This window comes from Eschrichtius robustus, chromosome 12, assembly GCF_028021215.1.
Source record: "Eschrichtius robustus isolate mEscRob2 chromosome 12, mEscRob2.pri, whole genome shotgun sequence".
NCBI lineage: Eukaryota > Metazoa > Chordata > Mammalia > Artiodactyla > Eschrichtiidae > Eschrichtius > Eschrichtius robustus.
Window position 1 is genome coordinate 35357871 of NC_090835.1, and position 22499 is coordinate 35380369.

A 22499-nucleotide genomic window follows, 5' to 3' on the forward strand; every position below is an offset into this window, starting at 1 on the left:
TGCGGTGCATTAAGCAGAGATGCAAAGCCTTGACCCACGTCTTATCCCTGCCCTTCCTTGATGCTGGTGGAGTACATCCGTAGTTCTCCTGCCCAGGGAAGGAAGCCAAGTAACGAGAGGCAAGGAAATTCTCAAGAACCAGAGGGGCTGGGCTGAATCCCTGAGATTGGAGGTCCCATGGCTGCTCCAGGATGGACCCACACAAGACGCCTACCAGAAGCCAGAACGAGCGTGTTAACCCTAAGTGACTAGCGGTGAGTGAGCTGTGTGTCTGTCTGAGAGCTTTAGAGGCTCAGGAGCTTGTCGTGTTCATCTTAGAACCCCCAGGACGTGGTCCATGATGATGGCCAGAGCACTGCCCCGCCCACTGATGCTGGGGCCGAGACCGGTCCACCCTTTGCAGCAAGCCCGGAGGGAGCCTCCAGCCCCGAAAGCCATTTCAGCATCATACCCTACTTGCTCCTAGGCCCAGACCGACCACAGGCTCTCTCTGTCCAGGACCTGGCCCTGCTGTGACCTCACATGCTGACTCTTGGGACCCCCAACTGGAGCCTATCCTGGACCTCGTGGTGACCTAGTTTCAGCTCTGGTTCTGCCTAGGTCTTGCCCTGACACTCTTCTTCCTTGGCGGGGGTTGGGAGGGGTGAAGAGCTGGGCCAGGCCTCCCTCAGACTGTCACTGATAAAATCTGCAGGGACGCCCTGACAACTCACAGCAACGTCTTCCTATAAACCAAGCTGTCCTCGTGTTTCCCCCAGTGGAGATGCTGCAGCCTGAGACAGACGGCCTCACCATGCACGGCGACTTCCCGCCAGGAAGCCCAGGCTGGCAGATGATTCTTGCTCTCTATGTAATCATCAAACAGAGATGGCTACTGATAGAGGGCCTGGGGGAAACTCCCAGAACAGAATCTCGATCTCACAGACTATCTTTTAGGGCTGAAAAAGACCTTTAAAAGTAACTCCTTAATGCCCTCAATTTAGAGAGAAGGGAGACAGCCCAGACAGGAGGTGGAGGCACACCCACAGTCACAGAGCAGGTGCAGGTAGAACAGGACCAGACAGGCCTCCCGGCTCCCTCGCATCAGCACACGATCAGAGCCAAAGGCCCCTGCACCTAACAGACTGGTTAAAACAACGTGCTAGATCAAGAGAGTGATGCCAGTGCAATCTTAGTCCCAAGTTTAAAGTTAGCGACTTTCCCGGTGGTGTGATAGGGTACTTCCTCCTAAGTCAATGGTTCTCAACCAGGGCACATTTGACAATGTCTGGAGATGTTTTTGGTTGTCACCAAAAATGGAGCGGGAATGAGGGTGGGGGGCAGAAGGTGCTACTGGAATCTAGTGGGTAGAGGCCAGGGAGGCTTCTCAACCACGCACAGCAAGCATAACAAAGAATTATCCAGCCTCAAACGTCAATAGTCCCGAGGTTGGGGAGATAAAAGGCTATCCCTTGGGAGGGACTGTGCGAGTGTCACTGGGTGCCTTCTGGCCCCAGGCCACACCATCCTACGTGACTCTGAGCTGTCACTAGTGGGTCATGACCACAGAAGGTGGCCTAGGTATCCTGACTTCTCACTCACATGTCTGGGGGTAAATTTCAAAATTACAGCCTAATCTGCATCTGAGAAACTAACTCTCCACACTGATGACCCACAATGGCTGAGAGTGTGCTGTGAGCAGGGCCCAAGCCCCAGGGACAGAGAGCAGGTGGGCACCCTTCTCTGTACACGTGGGAAGCCGTCAAAAGAGAAATCAGTCCTCTTTGGCTCAAGGGACAGAAGCCCAAACAGTGTGTGACTTTAACCTGATTTTTGTCCAGCTCACAGTTCTTATACTCTTTCTCCCCCTGCTCCTGAAACGTGACGATGACGAAGCCCACAAAGATGTTCATCATGAAGAACGCTACGATGATGATGTAGATGATGAAGAAGATGGAGATCTCCACGCGGTAGTTGTAGATGGGGCCGACGTTCTCTCCGTTTGAGTCAATGGCTTTGTACAGCAACCTGGAGAGCAGAGGATCCAGTGAGCACCAGCGCCGCTCGGCCAGCAGCCCAGCCCCGCTGGCTTCTGACCGCCTCTGCGGGCACTGACGGCTGGACCCCTCACTGGGAGCCCACCCCAAGGCCCCAGGACACGTGGAGGTCCCTCAGGAAGGCTCTTGAGCATTGGGCCCATCAGCCCGGCACCTGGCGGAGGGAACACCTGGGATATTTGTTGACTGACTGCTTTGAAGACTGGAAAGGATTTTACAAATATCCAATAATGCTCCTTTCTAGTCACAGACAGAAGAGAGGAAGGACATCACATGGAAGACACGGGTGGCAATAAAAGCTGTAAACGCAAGACAACGAGCGAGCGGCCAGGGCATTTCCAAAGCACTACGAGAGGTTCCCCAAACTGAAACAGGCACTAAAATTAAGTATGTGCCCGGCAGAACTCTGAGCAGAAAGAGGGGCAACTACTGCAACAGCCTCCAATTCAACGTGCGCTCATTCTGATGCAGATTCAGCCCTTCCAGGCACCCGCCCGAGGCATGCACCGTGCTAGGTGCTTTCACGTCCATCTGGAAAGGCGGACGTACTGTCGTCCCTGTCTTACGGAAGCTCAGAGAGGGATCTAAGTGCCAAGGTCACAGTCCTGGGGGCAGAGCAGGAGTTGAGTCCACCTCCCCTGAGCCCCAAGCCCCAAGTCTGTTCATTTCCCTGCCATCCCTGGTGGCAGCTGCCACCCAGATTTCCTGAAGTGCAGTGTGTAAAACCTGAGATGACAGCTCGTGCCTCTGTAGAGTGCAGGCTCTCTCTCCATGCTCCTCTTCTCGCAGGACCAATCCACCAATGAACAAGCCCCACCCAACTGTCCTTCTACATCGCAGACACCCCACACATCCAGAGAGTCCGGCCAGCCTGACCACCCTCCTCTGGGCATGAGAACTTGACATTCAGAATGCTATCAACATATATATGTTCTGGCGGCAGGAGCTGGGGGGCCATCAGAGAGCAGAGAACAACAAAGGTACAAGAGCTCTCCTTTTGTATTCTACCTTCTTTCCACTTTTCTTACCTCACCCATCAAATTCCTAGCCATTCCTCAGGACCCTATGCTGCATGTCTCTGCCACACCAGGACCCTCCTGCTTGGCTTGGCTGAGGACACTGACTAAACGTGGGCTTTGAAAGGGGGAACCACATCTAGACAGCTCTGTTTCTTCCACAGGGCTTAGCACAGCATGTTGCATGGAGCTGGTATCAAGAGCACACTTTATGAATGAGCCAGTGAGCGCGGCAGTGAAAGACGTGGCACAATGGCGTGTGTTAGTACATGACTAGGAGTGAATGAACAAATGAATGAACGGTCTGGGACACTATCAAGGGCCTCTTTAGGAACAGTGTAGTGGCAGCTTTACTGATGAGGTGACACAGGAGCTGGCCTGAAAAATGCCTCTGGGGACTCCCCATCCACATCCAGCGATGCCCCCCAGGAGCCTGCTGAGAGATACCCCACTTCCACCACCCCAGCTTCCCAAATCCGAGAGTCCTGGCTGCCCACAGGGGTTAATCCTTTGCCTAATCAGACAGGGGAGCCCTGTGGGCCAGGAAGTGGGTGATAAGTGGCCCAAAGTTAAAAAGTCATAGAAAAGGCCTACAAAACTGGAGAAAAGCAGCAGGACTCGCTCTCCAGGAGAGCCGGCTCAGCCCAGAGTGCCCGCAAAGCAGCAGGAGCGCCCCTGGGAGACACACGATCTTGGTACTCACGCGGGCCAGCCCTCGAACGTGGAGACCGTGAACAGAGCCATCATAGCTGAGAGGACGTTGTCAAAGTTGAAATCGCTGTTTTGCCAGATCCTCTCACGGACCACAGGGTTATCGACATCCCCATCCTTGTAGAGGATGAAGAGCCCCCTAGAGGGGAAAGGAAGTGGGCGGTCACCCTGGCAGGATGTGGAATCGGTCACACTGCCCGATCCCTAGGCCAGCCAGCCACTGTTCTGAGCATGGCACAGCCTGCGTTTCTCCATATCTTGCCCTGCATTTAGCCTACTCTACGGTTCAAATAACCGTGCAGCAATGACTAAATGAGTATTCTCCAGAGTGACCAGGCAGACGCCCAGCCTGATCACAAATGAAAACTACCGAACAAGAACCGTCCCTCATACAATGGCCTCAAAGTGTGCAATGAAGAACCGAAAGTTTTGGCCATGCAGAATTCCACAAGCTCTGGGAAACAAGCCCAGGCATCCTCTAATCTACATTTTAGTTTTAATCAAATTCCTTCTCTTATACTAACAGCATTCCCAGTTTTCTTTCCAAAACAATTCTATAATCGCTGGCACACAGTATTTCTCCTAGAATGTCTCTATTTCACAGATGAGGAGGCCGACTTAGCGAGGGAAGGGAAAGCGTCTTCGCACGGCTGCTGCGCTGTCACCTCCGTGGGCACCCCTCCCCCACACCAGAGCATGAACGGGGTGAACGGGGCCCCTGAGGTGCACTGCCACAGTCACACGGCCTTTGGTGCTCTCTGACTGCACCTTCTGCTGAAGAGAAACCCTCAATGAACACAGTGCAAGCAGGCCAGCCTTGCCTGGTGACATCTCAAAAGGACAGGGACACGGGGACGTCTATGCTTCTAAGGTCTCAGAACTTCAGGCAATGGTCTCCGTGTCTACCTTCATAGTCTTCTGGATGCATTGGGATAAGAGGAATGAGTATATGCCACCTGCTCTCTCCTCTGCCCATTATTGTGAGCGAACATATGGCCAAGATGTGGGTGATGGGAGCAAGGAGAAAGAAGCATCCTGGGACCTGTCAGAAGAGGGTGGCCAGATCCTGAACTCCAGGAAGTTAAGCTTCAAGTTCTGGTTTGAGGAAAAAATTGGATACGTGGCTGTAGGGGGAGCTTTTGGGGAGCATTTCATAATTGTTATTTTAGGTTTTAGTGCCCACTCTCTCCCCCAGTTTACTGATTCTATACCAAACATCAGAAGTCATCTGTCCATGCCTTAAGGGTGATGAAAAGCTTTGGAACTAGACAAGAGTTGGTGCTCCCTCCACAATGTGACTGTATGAAATGTTACTGAACTGTACAGTTTGAAATGGTTGATTTTACGTTATGTGAATTTCACCTCAAAACAAAACCCTTCCATCTCTCCAGCCATGAGCTGAGCTCTCAGGCCTCTTGTCCTCCACAACAAAAACTTCTGAAATGCTAGCACGAGCGGATTCTTGAAGCTTTTTATCTGTTCTTCCAAATTCCCCACTCCCACGTTCAGGACACTCACCTGCATTCTTCGGGGTTACTTTTGGCTTCATCTGTGCATCGATAAAACTTTCCCTGGATACAAAACAGACAGACAGTCAAATGTGGGCTCCGCTTGAAGAAGATGGGCTGGGCTCCATGCTTGAAGGCCCTTCCCTGTACCTTGAAGAGCTGCACCCCGATGCAGGCAAACATGAACTGGAGGAGGGTGGTGACGATCATGATGTTGCCAATTGTCCGGATGGCCACAAAGACGCACTGGACCACGTGCTAGGGAGAGGGGGTGGGGAGGGGACAGGGGAGCGTTACTTCCCTGTGTTATTTTAGCCACGGGGTGAACTAATACCAGCCAAGATTTTCTATGATTGTATGCATTTTTATATTATTTGCCTACCTGACAGTCCCTTATGCTTTGTTTTTCAGGTAGTTATCTATGGAGTTACCCCCAGTGCATTATGGCCACCTGGGAGGAACGCCCTGTAAGCAGGTCCCTCCTTGGCTTCCTCCAAAGCAGTGAGCTCAGTCAGAAGAAATGCCATGGGGTACAGCACTGCCTGGCATACAGGCCCACAGGGCCCTGTACCCCATAAGACGACTGAGGAAAATGTAAACCCTCTGGCCTTTTGTACAAACTGCACAAGAATAGATTTAAAGACTAAAAGAAACCCAAAGGAATACTATTAATAATGAAAAAAGTAATGATGAACAGTAATCAAATAAAGAAAAACATCTTAAATTAACAAAAAATTTTAAAAATAATTTTTTTCATGGAAAGGCATTTTATTTTAAATATAGCAGTGTGTACATGTCAATCCCAAACTCCCAATTTATCCCTCCCCCTACCCTTCCCCCTGTGGTAACCATAAGATCGTTCTCTAAGTCTGTGAGTAAAATAATAACTTGAAAAACACCACCAGCACTTAGCAGAGGCAGCTTCATTGGTTAGAAATGTTCTTTTCAAAGGCAAAGCCCACTGGAAAATCCATCAGGCCTCAATCCAGTCCCGGCCCAGAAAAATCAGTGATGACAGCTAAACCCAACCGAAGCCAGCCCAGCCTGGAGAGGAATCCAAACCTTAAGTCCTTTTGCTCTGTTGATTGCCCTGAGCGGTCTCAGGACCCGTAAGACTCTCAGGATCTTCACAACAGAGATGGCACTGGATCTAAGGGCGAGAGCAGAGGAAAGCAAGCCAGCAGAGAGCATTACAGTGAGTAAAATACTGCGAGATGATTTCACTTCAGTACAACTATGGTGGGACCACGTGCAGCAGGGCTAATCTCTCCCCACGGCCCACACACGAGGATGCGTCTCCTCCTTCCGCTCCACGCTCCATGGCACCTCCTAAGCCAGGTCCCCCGCACTCTCAGAGACCCTGACAGGCACACAACTAATGCAGCAGAGACACAACTTAGGAGTTTGCTTTATTCTTTCCACCTGATGTAAACACTAGGCAGTACTTGGCTGAGTTGCGTTGGTTTGGTTGGTTTTCTAAGTTTGGAGGCCTGCTGCAGTGCCCTGGTGCTGGGCTTCTCTGGCCTTCAAGGAGTCCGCTGTTGGGCGGGAGAGATGGGCAACCGCAAGCCAGTGTGTAGGTGTGACAACAGAGGGAAGGCAGCCAGGGGAACACACCTTGGGGAGTCTGGGAAGGCTCCATAGAGGTGATATCAGTTGAGTCCCAAGTGGGTATGGGGTTAGCATATGGCGGGGGGGGGGGTGGTGGGCGGCATCTGGAGAGCGCAGGCACAGCTGCGAGCTTACAGGCGTTGCAAAGATACTCATGAGAATGCCTTTCCGAGCTGTGACTACATGGTTCCCTCTCACTGGGTACTGATGGGAGGTGAGGAAGAGGATTTTAACACAGGGCAGTTTCAGGCAGGGGTCCTCCCCCTTCTGAGGGGGATAGAGCCTCTCATTTCCCTTTAGTTCAGAGGCCATGTGCACACACGTGCTCCCATATGGGGGGCACTGATGGTCAGCACCTGAGCAGAGGTGCTTCAAAGTCAGCAGGAAAGCAAGGCCACCCCTGGACGCTCCCACTGGAGCCTCTGCCCCAAACCCCCAGGTACGGCAGGCAGGCAGTGTACAGCTGGGGCTGTTCCCCACCAGAAATCCCTCAATGCCATGGAAAGGTCCTGGGGCTCTGACTTGCAGCTTTGGCCCCTTCTAGCTAAAAATTTTAGATGCCAAAAGAAAAGGGTCATAGCAGCTGATTTATCCTGGAGAGGAAGGGAAGCCTTCAATATCCAAGCTGGAAAGGCCTGAGAGGTCACCTCGTCCAACCCCTCCTGTATAGAGGGGGAACCGAGATCCTGGGAGAGGAGCCCCCGCCGGCCCCGGGCCCTGGACCAGCCCCTGGAGAACCCAGACTAGAGTCCAGCTGCCCTCCCTCCTAGTCTAGACTTCTTTCACCCTCTTTTGAAAAAAATATCACAGAGAATAATGAGCACAACCCAGCAGAGGGCATAAAAAGAAAAACAGAAACACAAGAAAGCATGAGTTGTCCCAATGCTTTCTGGCATGGGCACAAATTAAGCTTTCCCAGATAACCGAATGCCATAATTAAAATGACGCCTAGGCTTTATGAATTATGTTAAGATTCCTCACATAGAACTTCCTGCCCAACAGTCCTGTACACACACGTTCACACACGCCCCAGAATACTTACTGGATCCCAAATGACACCAGAGACACCCCAACAACCAGCATATCCAGTAAGTTGAAGTAGTTCCTGCAGAAAGCCCCTTTGTGGAGGAAAGCTCCAAAAGTCGTCATCTATAAGCAGAATCATGAGTGATTTAGTGTTTTGTTTTGTTTTTTCTCTCTACAGAGGAAAAGAAACCTGGGCTCTTTACAAAAGCTTGAGCAAAGTATGACTCTATGAACAAGTGTGCATTAGGAAGCCAGAAATGTAAACCAACAGGGCAGAGCAACTGAATGCTTTGTTCAAAAATGGAAAAGGGGCAGCTGATTTCCTATACATTTTAAAAGAAGAGAGCAATTATTTCACTGGACATTATTACAGTGAAAACAAATTTCAATTATGAATATATCGTTGGCATGTCCAAAGGCTCTGTCTCAACAGAGAGTCCACTTGACCAGGTTTGTCAGGATGTAATCGCTGCCCAGACAACCTGGCTTCCCCACAAAACGCCAGTTCCGGCCCTTCTGAGACCCCAGCAGAGCCCACATTGCTCCAACCCAGACTTCCCAAGTGGGGCTAGAAGTGCCCGAGCCCCGGGCTCACATGCTCCATTGATATAGAAACTTGCATGGTTTTCCCAGGCCCCGTATTGCTCCTAACAGCCCTTAGTGATGCACCCATTTTAGAGGCTCCTCCAAGTCCAGCTACTCTAGCATGTGCCAGGTGTGGCTCAGAAGCCGTCACCTGCTAAGTCACGTCACCTGCTAAGTCACGGCCCCGAGTGCCCGGAGCCCACACCGCAGGTTCCCCACTGAGCTTCTTGAATACGGAGCTTAGTGAGGAGGTGCTCCAGAATAAAAACTGCAAAATACATGGAGTTACTGCTTCTTTAAAAAAACAGATGGGAGAAGTTTCAGATAAGTACAGGAGAGCAGAGGCAGAGCTGGGAGCTAATTATACTGGCCCATATGGAACTGCCAATAATTAACCCTCTTTAACCTACCAAAAAAAGGCCGCTTCAAATGGTTTAACCCAGTATCCAAACAGCCTTCCAAATCCTCCCCAGGCCACCAGGAACCACCCTTTCGATGTCAGCTGCTTCTCAGAGATTCTGCATTTTCTGAATCCTTCTTGTTTTAGCTCATTTTCCACTCTATGAGATACTTTCAAAATGAGGATTGATTTGGAAGATTTAAGTCACTGAGGCAAATATATAGAAATTGAAAAGCAATAATTGTGGTTTTTTTTTTCTTTTAAATAAACCTGTTATCTCTTTGCCCTGAAGCCCAAGAGGAACTAAATGCATTGAACAACTTAAAAGTGTGGAAAGTAAAACCTCAATTAACCAGGCTAACAGGCTAAAGATAACATTTTCCTGTTCAGTTTGAGGAGAAGGCAAATTGCCAAAAAAAAAAAAAAAAAGCAGCTCAGGATGAAGCAGAGGCCAGGTGAGTGTCCTTGCACCCCATACCCTGTGCCTTCTGCACCAACGCCCATCACCGTGGAGACGGAGGTAGAATCTGCTCTCTGACCCAGGCAGCATCTCACTTAGGACAACCGTCAACCAAATTTACTGGCCTAAAGGCAGGAAAATGAACTCAAATGCCTAGAAGATTTTTAACAAGGGTTTAAACAGAGGTTGGTTGGTTGGTTTTTTGGTTTTCATTAACCAAAAAAAAAAAAAAAGAGAGAGAGAGAAAATAACTAAATACCCTATTGCCTGGAATGTTAACTGAGGTTTCATTTGACAGAAGATTCTGTGAAGAGCCCAAGTTCCACGGTACATTAAAATACATTTTTTTTTCTTCTTTTGTCCTGAGATGCACACACAAAAACCCCAACATGGTTTAAAGAAACTGTGGTTCCAAGACCTCATTCCCCAGCTTGTCTCTCCGCTAGGAGATGGCTGCCCTGACAGTTGTCCCAGGCCGCGTTGTCCCAGTACTGCGAGGACGCATGCCCCTCAGCAAGTCTGGGGTTCTGGGCTCTCTGCTGTGGGTCTCCAGACCTCTGAGTACATAGGAACGAGCTCTCCCCAGGGTGGCCTTCACAGCCAGTACACAAACCACATGCAGCAATGGCAACTGGCAACTCATGCATGGGCAGCACATTCCGGGCCCCCTGTCCAGGGGGTGCTCTGTTCGTTTGTGTAAATGTAAGCCCATCCATTAAAACAGATATATCTTAACACAAAGAGACCCACATTATCTTGCAAATCCTGTTGCAAGAAAATAGTGTGTTACTCTTTTAGGGCACTGAAAACATAATGCAGTCAAAGAAATGAGAAGAGAGACATTCCCTTCGCAGGAGAAATGCTTTTCCTCTGACTTTGATGTCAAGAAGGGTGGAAGAAAGTTCACACATAGTGTTGTATCTGTTATCAGTTGACACATTTCAGAGGACATTAAAAAAGGAGCAAAATATAATTTCCAATCACTATTAGGAAGCCAAAGTAGCTCCTACATGCATTCAAAGGTTAAAAAGAAACAGCAAAAACAAGTTGAATGGTTACAGGAAAAAAATCCTTTGGTTAAAAAAAAAAAAAAAGCGGAGCTTGATCACAGAGGACAAAAACTGAAAATAGCCAAAAGCACGTCACGCGTCTTGGCCGTGTGTCACACACAGGAGCAGGCCCCTGAAACACACTCCTGTGGCACCTGTTACCTTCAAAACGATCTCAAATGCAAAAGTACCAGTGAAGACATAATCTGCATAACCTAGCATCTGGAAGGTAAACAAAGAATTGCCACCGTTATTGCTACCGCTGCTTTAGAGTATGCGAGGATCAATGAAAAAGCCATTACCTTTAACAGGATTTCAACAGTAAAGATGGCTGTGAAAGCATAGTCAAAGTAACCCAGTATCTGCAAGGCACAACACGTGGAGATGAGAAAAAGGCATCCGGACAAACCCCGACAGCTACACGCCCACAAGCGGTCAGAGACCCGTTCTCCCGGGATATGCCTGCCACCCTGGAGGAAAGTGCAGAGATGCTCAAAGGGCCCCACCTTGGTCCAACCAAGAGCTTTGGGGATACTTACCTCCTGTAACCACTCCTGCTGACACCTCTCCACACCCCCCCCACCCCAGCCTCGTGTTCTGGGCAGACAGAGGCTCACTTATGAAAGCACTATGCTGATAAGTAACTTGTGGCACCAGATAAATTAGTCTCACACACATTTTATTTTTTTAACTGCCTTTTTGGTAGAATGAAATATGCTGTCATTCAGCTGAACTTTGGATTGGAGGGAAAATGTAAACAAAGGTATTAGTGGCACCAAATGGGGCCACGTGTCCCCTCCAATTCCAGCCCATTCAATCAGGGAGCAAACACCCTTCCCCCACTGATGTGCCGGACTGGAGAAATCTGCAAGGAAGAGTTTCACTTATCATCTTCCTCTGCCCGCTGCTCTGAATCTAACACCGCTCTCTCTCTCAAGGCAGGTTTTTTCCTTGCTGGGCCCATTCAAAGAACGGACTGACTTGGCCTCTGAATGATGGTCCAGGCCACTTTATCAGCATTCCTGAGAATACTGTCTACTTTCCAACCAGTGGAGTCCTGCTAACCCTTTCTGGGGTCCCTGCTTCTCCTCAGAGCCATGGGGGCTGAAGGGCGGGCAGGTGGGCAGCAGTGGGCCTGACTAAGGCTGCCCACAGGGAATCCTCAGCCACAAACACAGCAGCCGAGACTCTGCCACTGGAAGAGGCTGTCTTGGCTGCTTATCTGCATGACAACTGGGCTCTGTGGTTTGGGGGAACTGAAGAGAGCGGCCCTGGAAGATAACCCGTGGAGCCCACCCAGCCCAACTCCGTTCATTTCACAGATGTGGATGCTGAGAACAGGGGCAGCTGCTCAGGCCACGCGGCCAGTCTCTGCGTTGCTGAGTGGGAAGCCAGGTCTCCGATATGCCAGTCAAGAGCCACGGGCCCTGCTGTGTCCGTGTGGGACCCACCCCAGGGGAGTCCTTACTACTGTTACACTAAGGCGAGGACCTCTGTTTCAAAGGCAGCCCTCCTTGCTGAAGTTCTCTCTCTTCAGACAGTATTATTCATTTTCCAAACTGTTTCCATTTGGGGATGTATAAATTTTGCTGGAACCCTTCTGTGTATCTGTGTTTCTGGCCAGGCAATGAAAGGTCTTTCCCAGTACACTACCAAGGCTGCCCACGGGGAACCCTGCCCCTCCTCCTTAGCCCCTTCGAGGTCGCAGCAGGGCTGTGCCTGCTGAAAGCACATGGGTAGCCAAGAATGACACAGCTGCCGACAAGCCAACAGCTCAGCCTGGTACCCGGGGTCAAAGCTCTTGGACTCAGGTTGTTCTTTCCTCACTCTGCCTCCTTTCTCTTTTTCACTAATGAATCAGCTAAGGTTTAAAAAAAAAAAAAAAAAAGCACTGTATGATATTAGTTATATGACGTATCTAAAGTAGTGAAACTTGCAGAGAGAAAGCAGAAGGGCAGCTGTCTGGGGCTGGGGGAGGTGGACATGGGTAAAGTTTCTGTCACACAAGGTGAGTGAGTTCCAGAGATCTGCCATCCAACATGGTGCCCAAGGTTAAGGGTACTGTCTTGTATCCTTAAAATTTTGTCAAGGAAAATCTCATGTTAAGCGTTCTGACTACGGTCAAATAAAAACACTGTGGTATTTTAAAAGCAAGACACACATACATATGTACATCTATTAAAAAAGAACAATAACATTCTTGGGAAAAGTGGCAGGGAAATAAAACCATGGGGAAGTAATTACAATAAAAAATTAGAACATGAGGCCCGCATGTAAATTAACTCTTTGTCTATCTGTGTTCTAGGACTAGCTTCTGACCTAGTCCATCACATAATGGTATTTTTTTCCCAAACAGCTTTTCCCCCTTGTGTCTCATCTTTAGGATGGAACCAGTGACACTGAGGGCCTTGTTCCATCTGAGTGTTGAGACAGCCTCGAGAATCTTAACAAAAGCCCTAACCTCTGAGTACAGACTGAGACAGGCTCAGGGCCTTCATCTTTACATCACCCACACATGTTTTGAGGGGAAGATCTTTTAATCTTCGTATCAGGGTGCCCGAGTTTCAGCAATCTGATAGATTGGGTTTGCCAGGCTTCAAACCAAGAGCACTGGAAATGAAAAGACAGCACAGGGCTTGGTTGTCACAACTGAAATCGTGGGACACTGATCTGGTGATTTGTCTAAATACACAAATCTCTAAAAATCTGTTGTACAGAAAGAGGTACCAACCAGGCAAGGCAGCGACCCCTGACGGCCTCGCACACTTGCGGGCCTCCATCCCCGGGCAGCTTTCTGGGCGATCATCTGAAACTGCGCTATGGTATTGAGGCCGGGCGGTCAACAGGCTACCGTCCTCTGAAGCTGTCTCGCCTCTGGACTGTTCTCAGTGCTGACAGCTGACCTGCTGAGACTGAACTGCTCAGGCAGGAACTGATTTAGGTACCAGTCTCTGCCCAACATCGATGCTGGGGAAGGGAGCCAGCCCTAAATTATGAAACTGACTACAAAAACGAGACTAAACCCTCTGCTTGTCTTCTTTGTAAAGCCACCTCCTGCCCCAAACTAACCAAAACTTAGTTCTTCTCCACTGAACCCTTCAGGTCCACATCTGTCATCTCCCTAACTTGTATTTCTTGTCAGTAACAGAACCAAGTAGCTTTGTGCATTTAAGTCTTCCTGCCAACCCTACATAAGAGCTCCCGGGCACGTGACACACCTGGTTTCAATTTTCCTTTCTCTCCTGCTGGACGCTGCCACCAGGCGGGAATCTCAAAATAGGTGTGCATGTGAATTGGACCAGGGAGGGGGAAAGAGGGACCAAAATGTTGGCAGCGAGGAACGGAGAAGTAGAGAAGCGGAGCCCCTGAAAATACTCAGTTATTGCAGAATATTTGAAACGAGGTGTAAAATATACGATTCAATAAAGGTTTGTGCCCGTAAAACAAAACCCCTCTGGCACTGACAAACCTGAAAGAAAATGCCTACAGGTGAACAAGAGGCCCACTTGAGCTTTTACCCTCACGGCCCCTGCGGACCCTGCGCGGACGCGGCCTCTGCCCGAGAGCTCAGCGCCGACCCGGGGAGCCCCGCCCTGCCGTCCTCGCTGGGGGCTTACAGTGTTCCGGAAGGAGTGGCTGCGGATGGGGTCCTCGGCGGCGAGGGCAGCGCTGCTCAGCATGATGAAGACGAGGATAAGGTTGGTGAAGATGTGGTGGTTGATGAGCTTGTGGCAGCCCACGCGGATCCTGCAGGGAAAGCCGCCGCATGGACGCAGCCCCAGAAGGGCCCGGGCCCTCGGCACACTAGGGCCACTCCACGGCGACGAACCAGGTGGAGGACAGCTGTCCCTTTGCCGCCCAAGCCCCCACCCAGCAAACGGACCCACGGGACCATCAGCCCCTGGAAACCCCAGGACGGCAGACCCCAAGTGCTCTGTATGAACACGCCGCAGAGACCATTCACTGAGTCCTTAAAAGTGTGGACATCGTCTTCCTGAAGGTGAAGAAACTGAGGCTTCAGCCTGTGAAAGAACTTTCTTAAGGCGACCCAGCTATGGGAATTGCCCGGCGGTCCAGTGGTTAGGACTCTATGCTCTCACTGCCGAGGGCCCAGGTGTGATCCCTGGTCAGGGACCTAAAATCCCACAAGCCGAGCGGTGTGGCCAAAAAAAAAAAAAAAAAGGTGACCCAGATAGTAGGGACTAGGGGCAGAATTCCAATCCAGGTCTGAGGGTGACACAGCCCTACCATAACGTGAAGCCCAGCTGCTCCCTTTCCCTGCCTTGGAACAGAGACCGAGGTCAGAGCTCATCCCAACAGCTCACAAAGAATGGGAGCAATCCCAGCAGTTGGGCTGTATCAAAACATGACCACGGTAAGTGAGGCTTGGTGGAATCTCCTGTTATGTGGAGATTCTGTCATAAGTGCTATCTTTGCGGGGAGGAGGGGGAGTCGACCCGCAACAAGTACTTCTGAGAAAGTCAAGTGGACGTTACACCATCACGCAAGAATCTTAGAAGGATGCCACTGCACATGCTCAGCACCCCCAGCCCTGGCTCTCACGACGGCGCCACAGGCCATCAGAGCCTTTCCTGATGCCCCTGATGTCCCACGGGCTAGTTAGTGCAGTTAGTGCCTGACTTCCCTTAGCCTCAATATTTGACTTCAGAATTCAAAGTTGTTTTTTTTTTTTTGTCTATAGAATACATGTAGGTTTTCCTTTGAAATGTTTTTTTTCGCTTTAAAAACTGGAGTCCACTTTATATGAAGGTGACCCCTTGCTTCAAATCTTCCCCTTTGGGGTTACTTAATGCTGGGATGTTGTCCCTGGAGGGCCTACAAGCCATCAGCAGCTAGGGAAGGCCTTCCAGTGCTGTGAGGGCAAGAGTGCTCAAAGCTTTGGGGGAAAATCAATCCATTCCTCCAATATAGGCAGACACAATGAGCTGCAGATGTCAGTGAGTCGGCTGAATAACTTTTTAAAAGAGATACCCAAACTGGCAACGGTGATGAATGATAAAGACTACCATCCAGTCTTCAAGTCTGTAAGACTGCAGCCCCCCGTGCTTTCCACCTATGTCTCCCTGGAGCCTGTGAATTTATGGAGTTCTTCGCTGACAGCCCAGAACTGCTTCTGCAATTCTAGAAACCTTTCCAGGAGCCATCGATTCCCCCCCGGCATTTCACTCCTTCCCAGATCATTTAAAACCTAGAAACCAGCTAGTAAATACACATCTTCCTCTTACAGTACTTGTGAGTAATTACCATGTTCTTGGTGAGCACCTGATCATTTTAGCAAGAGAAATGCATTTTAAGCAGGATATCAGGGAGCTGAACTGAATAGCTACCATCTATACAATATCACTGAGCGATTATTACTTTATCACCATCAAACTCAATAGGGAAAAGGAATCAGCTAAACTGGATCTCTGGGTGAAGATACGCTGCAGAAGTTGGTCAAAATCCTCATCCCCCACAGCATCTTAACAGAAGGCCCCCTCGTGAAGAAAGGGTCCTTTGGATGGAAAACACTTCACAGGTGACGACTCACGGCACACCAGAGCTGTGGGCTCTGACCAAGCCACAGTGTTGCACCACTGCTGCCCCAGTGCAGGGGTTGGGGGGAGGAGAATCTGGAACAGCACTTCTCCCAGGACCTGGTCACACCCCTAAGCCCCTGGTCCAGGCACAGGAAGGCTAGGAAGAGATGAACAGAGGGCAAAGGCAAGGCTGGAGCAGGACAGGGGTCCGAGGGGGCCTGGGGGCCCTGACGCTCAGGCGCAGAAAGAGACTGAGAACCATCTTCCCTCACCCCATCCCCAGCCACCCCTCAAGCAACCTGTAGGGTCCTGGGGGAGACGGGGCAGCCGCGCAACTAGAAAGGGGATATTTACGGGTTGGTCTTGCTAAGAATGAAGAAAGCGCTCCCTTCGGGGATGGGGGTGATTTTCTCTTTCATGTTCAACTCAGAGATTCTGCGAGGACGGGGGCCAGCAGGAACCTCGGGTTCGTCCTCTTCCTCCTCCTCTTCCTCTTCACCTACTTTAAAGGAGACACTTTTTTTTTAGGCATGAAATAAACAAAGACTGCATTTGGGTTTCGATGGTCATCCTCAATTTCACATGAATATTTGGCTTAAACTTTAACATCATCTATCAGATTACATTAATCAAAACCCTTCCAAATCCAAACGGAGAGTATGTGGGGGTGGGGAGGGGCTGAGAAACGGGCCCGTCTGGTGACCATGCGTAGCTGTGGGAATGAGGCCCCAGCAGTTTAAGATCTGAGCGAAGGTGAAGGTGGCAGCTGTGGGATTCTCACTGCCCATCCCCCCAGCACCTTGCTGCTTCCCCAGCAAGCCCCATGCTCTGCTTCAGCCTGAAAAACTGTGTGGGGTTTCAAGTCACACACAGGCCCCCAGGCTCCCTGACTCCACGGTCCCTCCTATGTCAGCCAGTAAAGGCCCCAGTCGAGGTGGAAGTATCAGGTGAGTGTTGATAACTGGCCGTCTCCTAGAGAGACGTCCCAGCCCAGTGTGGGCTTGCCCTGCTCCACCTGCGCGTTCTCTCCCCACCCCCTGGAGCCCAGGTTACATAAGCTGCCGGCAACCACGAGAAAAAGCAGAGCTAACCGGCCCACGAGGGGACTGCACCCGTGGCCTCGGCGGCCTCGGCAGCCCCGCGTGTGCCCAGCTGGGCCAGCCAGCCGCAGACTCAGCCGCTGATCAGAGTGAGAGCAAAGACACATGGCTCATGCGCTGAGAGCCTGTCTCTGGCCTCCGCCACATACCTGGCACATCACAAGGCGGGTAGGGGTCCTTGTCCTCATCCTCTTCTCGGTAGTCATCGATGGTGACCTGGGAAGACAGAGGGGTCTTGGGAGGAACGGAGACTGACTTAAATGTACTTGAGAGGGGCAAGTAAAGGCTCAACCCTGCGGCTCAGCACGGGGCAGAGGAGTTTTCTCGAGTGTGCGCTGTATGTAAGTGTGTCGGGACAGCAGGTGCCCCCAGATGGTGACTCTGCTGAAAACAGAAGGTCTGAGGGCAGATGAGGAGCAAACTGGTGTAACCCCTGCCCAGCCATGGACAGCCAGCCCCACCCATGCCTCTTCCTCTCCCAACACTGGCACCCACGCTACGTGAGAACTGCCTTACAGATTCCTGCCGCCCCGCCAGACTGAGAGCCCCACGCACGCAGGGACCTCGCTGGTCTTGGCCATTTCCGATCCCCAGTATCTGACACACAGTCACCACTCAAAAAGTCTTTACTGACTCACTGAATAAATGAACAAATTAATGAAAAATCCAGAGCTGACACGGTGCACGAAGTTTCACAGTAGGGCCCTGAGCGCCCAGACCCTCTGATCCTGAGACACCCACGCACTGGGGACAGACATCTTTCAGCAATCCTTGATTTTAATCCCCACTGAGAAGATACTGACGCAGGTCAGGCCTGACCACATCATTCCAATCAAGAAAAAATAAGCGGTCAGACCAGTTCAGTATGCATCATACCAGCTCTCTGGTGAAATACTGTTAACAACCAGCTAAGTGCCTTAATTCACTCAGACACCCCTGGAAAGCCAGTGTCTATGACGGGGCGCCACACTTTCACTACTGCAAAATATCACACACAACGCTGTCATGGTGTAAAGGGTACATTTATGGTGATATCAACAGAATCATTTTGAAACAAAGTGGAGAATGTAACATCTACCTTGTTGTCACTGTTGGCTATCTGGTTGACTTCTGGTTTGTTGTTCTTTTTATTTTCCAGGCTTTCTTTTCTACAGAGAAGAGAAGAGAACAAAAAAAACCAAGTAACCATACTGCTTTGTATAAAAAAGCTAATCAGGATTCTGAATCAACAGTGGCCCAGTGAAGGACAGAAATTAATTGGAAACAACCCTAATAGCAAGAACATAGCACAACCCACACCCAGAGCTTCCTGTTCACCTCACTGCACTGGATTCATTACACAGATCATCTTATTAAAATTCTCATCCAAGAGCTAATCAGCATGGAATGCATCATTTATTTTATGACGCCAAAATTAACTGCAGTGATTCGTTAAGCATGGGGACGTGTGACTCCTACTCTCAGCTCCGAGGGGATGAGAGCCAAGGGCCTGGGTTCTGCCCAAGAGTCCATCCTCTTTGGTCGGCCCCACAGGACCAGCCAGGATCCCCACAAAGCAGCAGCACAGGAGCTGCAGCTGCTGTGCAGCCGGGTGCCCCGGCAGGCCCCACCTGCGAATGGCTCCCCGGGTCAAACCCCTCAGCCAACCGCCCAGGTGAAAATGGGGTTACCTGGCAATCTTCTTCCTTTCCTTTTCTTCAGCTTCCTCTTTCTGAGCAGTATTCAAACTTTCAGCATCAGCCAAATTGTCTACGGCAATGGCCAAGAAGACATTCAGTAGAATATCTAATTTGAAAATGTTAAGGATGCAACACGGTTCTAAGTGCAGCTACACATGGTCAATAATGGCAATGAAACACCCCCGTGTTCAGGAGGCTGGTGACAGGTAACTGTCCCCTAGTGCTATGTTCACTTGGTAAAGCTAGGAGACCAGAGTCCCATTTTTTTCAAAAAGAACTAGAACCTATAGAAGATAAGCTGGCCAAAAACAAAATTAAGATTCACCAAAACCCATGAAAACCTACGAACGCCAACATTCCCCTTCGTGTGTGTGCATGTATGTGCTTGTGCACATGTGTCTACACATCTAGGTGTCTATGGCTATGACACACATTGCATAAAACAATCTATAACATAAGCGTGTTGTTTTTATGCATTTTGCATTTTGCTTTATGCATTTTGTTTTCTTTCTTTTAAAACACTCACACCCACAACATATCTATCTGGGGTGTCCTTTCCAAATAAGACCCTGTAAAGGCTACACATTATTCAAATGATGATCCCATTGCACAAGGCAGCCTGAGCCTTTCTTATTTGAAATGACCTTCCGAGTCTGCAAATACTTCGTTCATTCATTCATTCCACAAACACTGACTGACTCCAGCGCGCCTGCCTTATTGCCCGATGGCGCTGGACTGCTCCTCTGCATTGTGCCCCGGTGGCTGTATCTTAGACTATTGTGGTTGAATTTCATTTTTGCAAAGAGTAAAAAGTTAGGTGACTGAACAAGTTATCAGGTTTTTGGCTCTTACTATAATGTTCTATGTGTGGTTTCCTTGAATGACTGAAAAAAATATCCTGAATAAGGTTCCCAAATCAGACGATGCCTGTTTCTTACTCGTTAGCAGTTAAGTACATTTTGGAGAAGCACAGGGATCAGAGGGCAATAAATAGGTCAAGACGACTCCCTTCCCTGACTGATGCTTCCCTCTAGCTGACGTACCACCACCTACATGCAAGACAACGGGAGCCCAGGGACCCCGACACAGGAGAGGCACAGCACGGTCCCACACGCCCTCCGCAATCTGAACTCTCAGGCGGATTGCTGAACATGTCAACAAACATAACCTAACAAGGCGCTGATAATGAGCAGGCTTCCAGGGGATGTCATGCTTGACCTATTCAAGTCTTTAAGGAGGATAGAAATGTGAGTGGATTCTGTGAAGACTTTCAAAACACCTTTGATACAGTAGGATTATTTTTTAAACAGAGTGGCAAGGAGCCTGGGGAAGCAGTCTGTCCTGGGCTGGGCGATGGCTTGGCAACACGAGCTCTCCTCTGACGGACGTGGGGTAATCATGGCTCAGAAAACGATTAGTGCTGGGAATAACTGCACTGAGAATCCCTACTAATGATTGCAACGAAGAAATACTGCATCTCTAGTCTTACAATGACACTAGATTCTTTTAGGTAGTAGAAAGAAAATGCAGAGTAATAAACCACAGGAAAATCTTACAAGTTTGTAACAGCTGGTTTCCAAGAGCAAATACCCATTATCTGTTTTTAGAAGCATTACCCACCAGACCCTCCTAAACAGTGGTGTGCTGTGGAATCTATTTGAAAACATCTGTCAAGCACCTCTGACGTGCCAGGCACCGTTCTGGGTGCTGGGGACATGGGAGGAAACAGGACAGACTGGAGTCCAAGCTCCCAAGTAGCATCTATTCTAGTTGGGGGGGGGGGCGGGGACAGAACATAAACTACTTAAGGATTTCAGAGAGTGATACATGTACTACAAAGAAAACACAATATCTAACTGGAAAGTGGCCAGGGAACACTTCTCTGCAGATTAGGGCCAGTATATGGCTGTGGCCTAAAGAATTAATCACGAGGAGAGCAGAAAAAGAAAATACTGATCATTCATTTAACAAACACTGACCAAGGGCTGTGTGTGCATGACCCTGTGGTGTAAGCCACGAGACATGCGAATACAAAAAGAGATCGCTGACTCAAGAAGCCTCTCATCTAGTTGGGAAGATGGAGAAATGCCACCCCAAACTCCAGCAGGACCCACAGGCAGTAGGAGGCACATGCAGAGAGCCTGGCAGGAGAGCTGCCCTCTGGGCAGGGGGGCAGGGTGGTTCCCTGCAGCAGGGCTGTTGGAGCTGCATGAGAGGCTCCTAGGATTTCTATGTGTTGAGAGAGGGACTTCCATAGAATACACTGAAGAACAAAGCATTGTCCCCATAGGTTTGCACTGGGGTTTCCACCCTGAAGAAAATTCACTAACAAGCCAGAGAAGATGAAGGGGAAAACAGCTCAAGGGATGTTGTATGAAATTAAATTTGTTTTCCTCCTCTGAATCTGTCTTACCTCAATCTGATTACTAGCCAGCCAAAAGAACCTGGAAGCTAGAGGGACATTTTTCCTCCCTACACCCTCAAGGGTGATGGCGCGGAGAACAACAGGGCTTTGCCCTAAGCCATCCCTTGGGACCTGTACAGGAGACGGGACGTCATGCCGAGTGGGTGACCACTGGTGCAGCCTACGTGCCGTCTCAGGCTCCCTCCCGTGGCTGCTGTCATTCCTCAAAGCCTAACTGAGACTCTGCTTCTCCTGTGCTGCCCTAGCAACAGCGAAGGAGGGCACAGGAGTGAGGTGAGGGCACTCACCTCCCAACCACAACGGATACCACCACCGCCACGGGGAAACTCAGAGAGGAAGACAGCAAACACGACACGGTCAACAAGGCGGCCCAGGTCAGCCTGAAGGCTGAAGGATACAGTTACCGCAAATGAAGAGGATGATGAAGTAGATGCAGACGATCATTCCCGAAGACGACGGGCCCCCGTACGCCATAATGCCATCGTACATCACAGCATTCCAGTCTTCACCTGTCAGAATCTAAGAAGCCAAAACTGGGATCAGCGGGCAGGTGGATTCACAGTTCCCACGGTTCTCCCAGAGCTCCTGGGGGCTGCCCGTGTCCAGTGTAACCTGCCTTTCACAGTTCAGTTTGCACTGAACAAATGCACCTGTTATCCTATAGTTTTTAAAATGTTATGCTTAATCACATAAATACATGAGTTAACTCTTCTGGTGAAAATAAAAGAGCATTCCATGTAAGACTTGTGTACCCTCTAACTACACCCCAGGCCATTCGGTCCCCTCCCCAGAAGCATGCTGTTGGTGTGTCTCTCCAGGACCTTTGTGCATTTAAACACGTATATACATACCCAGAGAAAACAGGCTGTACAACCAAATAGAAATTTGGCAAATGGTTTGAAAAGGTAAAGCAATTCACAGAAAAGGAACTATAAATGGCTCTTGCTCACATGAGAAGACATTCAACATCACTCCTGACAACAGTAATATCAATTAAAACTACAATGAGATACCATTTCCATCTACCAGACTGGCAGTAATCAAAACATCTGAACACTCACTACGGTGAAAGGGAGTTAGGCAATGGGCAGTCCCCACACCCCATCACTGGAGGATGAACTACCACAGCCTTGAAGAGAATACTTGGGCAAGAGTGTCAAAGTTAAAAATGGACACACACCCTTTCAACCAGCAATTCCACTCGGGGGAATTTATCCTACAGACCTACTGTCACACATGTGCCCCATGGTGTATCTTCAAGGTCATCCACTCAGCCAAGACAAGACACAGTGGAATATTCATCAGCAGGGGACTGGACCCATGAATTCTGGCACACCCACACCACAAAACATA

The 22499-nt window shown here is 49.7% G+C and overlaps 1 protein-coding gene across 3 annotated transcripts in view; it reads right to left on the minus strand.

Annotated features, from left to right (window-relative positions):
- CACNA1D (calcium voltage-gated channel subunit alpha1 D) overlaps positions 1-22499 on the minus strand; it is a 316448-nt gene that overhangs the window by 57048 nt on the left and 236901 nt on the right. For all 3 annotated transcript variants that reach the window (XM_068557862.1, XM_068557864.1, XM_068557863.1), the window contains 13 exons: positions 21545-21665; positions 18713-18827; positions 18121-18190; positions 17192-17258; positions 16297-16444; positions 14020-14149; positions 10705-10764; positions 7925-8031; positions 6334-6421; positions 5422-5529; positions 5282-5334; positions 3756-3902; positions 1806-2007 (listed from right to left, as the gene is read on the minus strand). In XM_068557862.1, the coding sequence (XP_068413963.1) occupies positions 1806-2007; positions 3756-3902; positions 5282-5334; positions 5422-5529; positions 6334-6421; positions 7925-8031; positions 10705-10764; positions 14020-14149; positions 16297-16444; positions 17192-17258; positions 18121-18190; positions 18713-18827; positions 21545-21665 (1416 nt within the window). The remainder of the gene's footprint in view (positions 1-1805; positions 2008-3755; positions 3903-5281; positions 5335-5421; positions 5530-6333; positions 6422-7924; positions 8032-10704; positions 10765-14019; positions 14150-16296; positions 16445-17191; positions 17259-18120; positions 18191-18712; positions 18828-21544; positions 21666-22499) is intronic.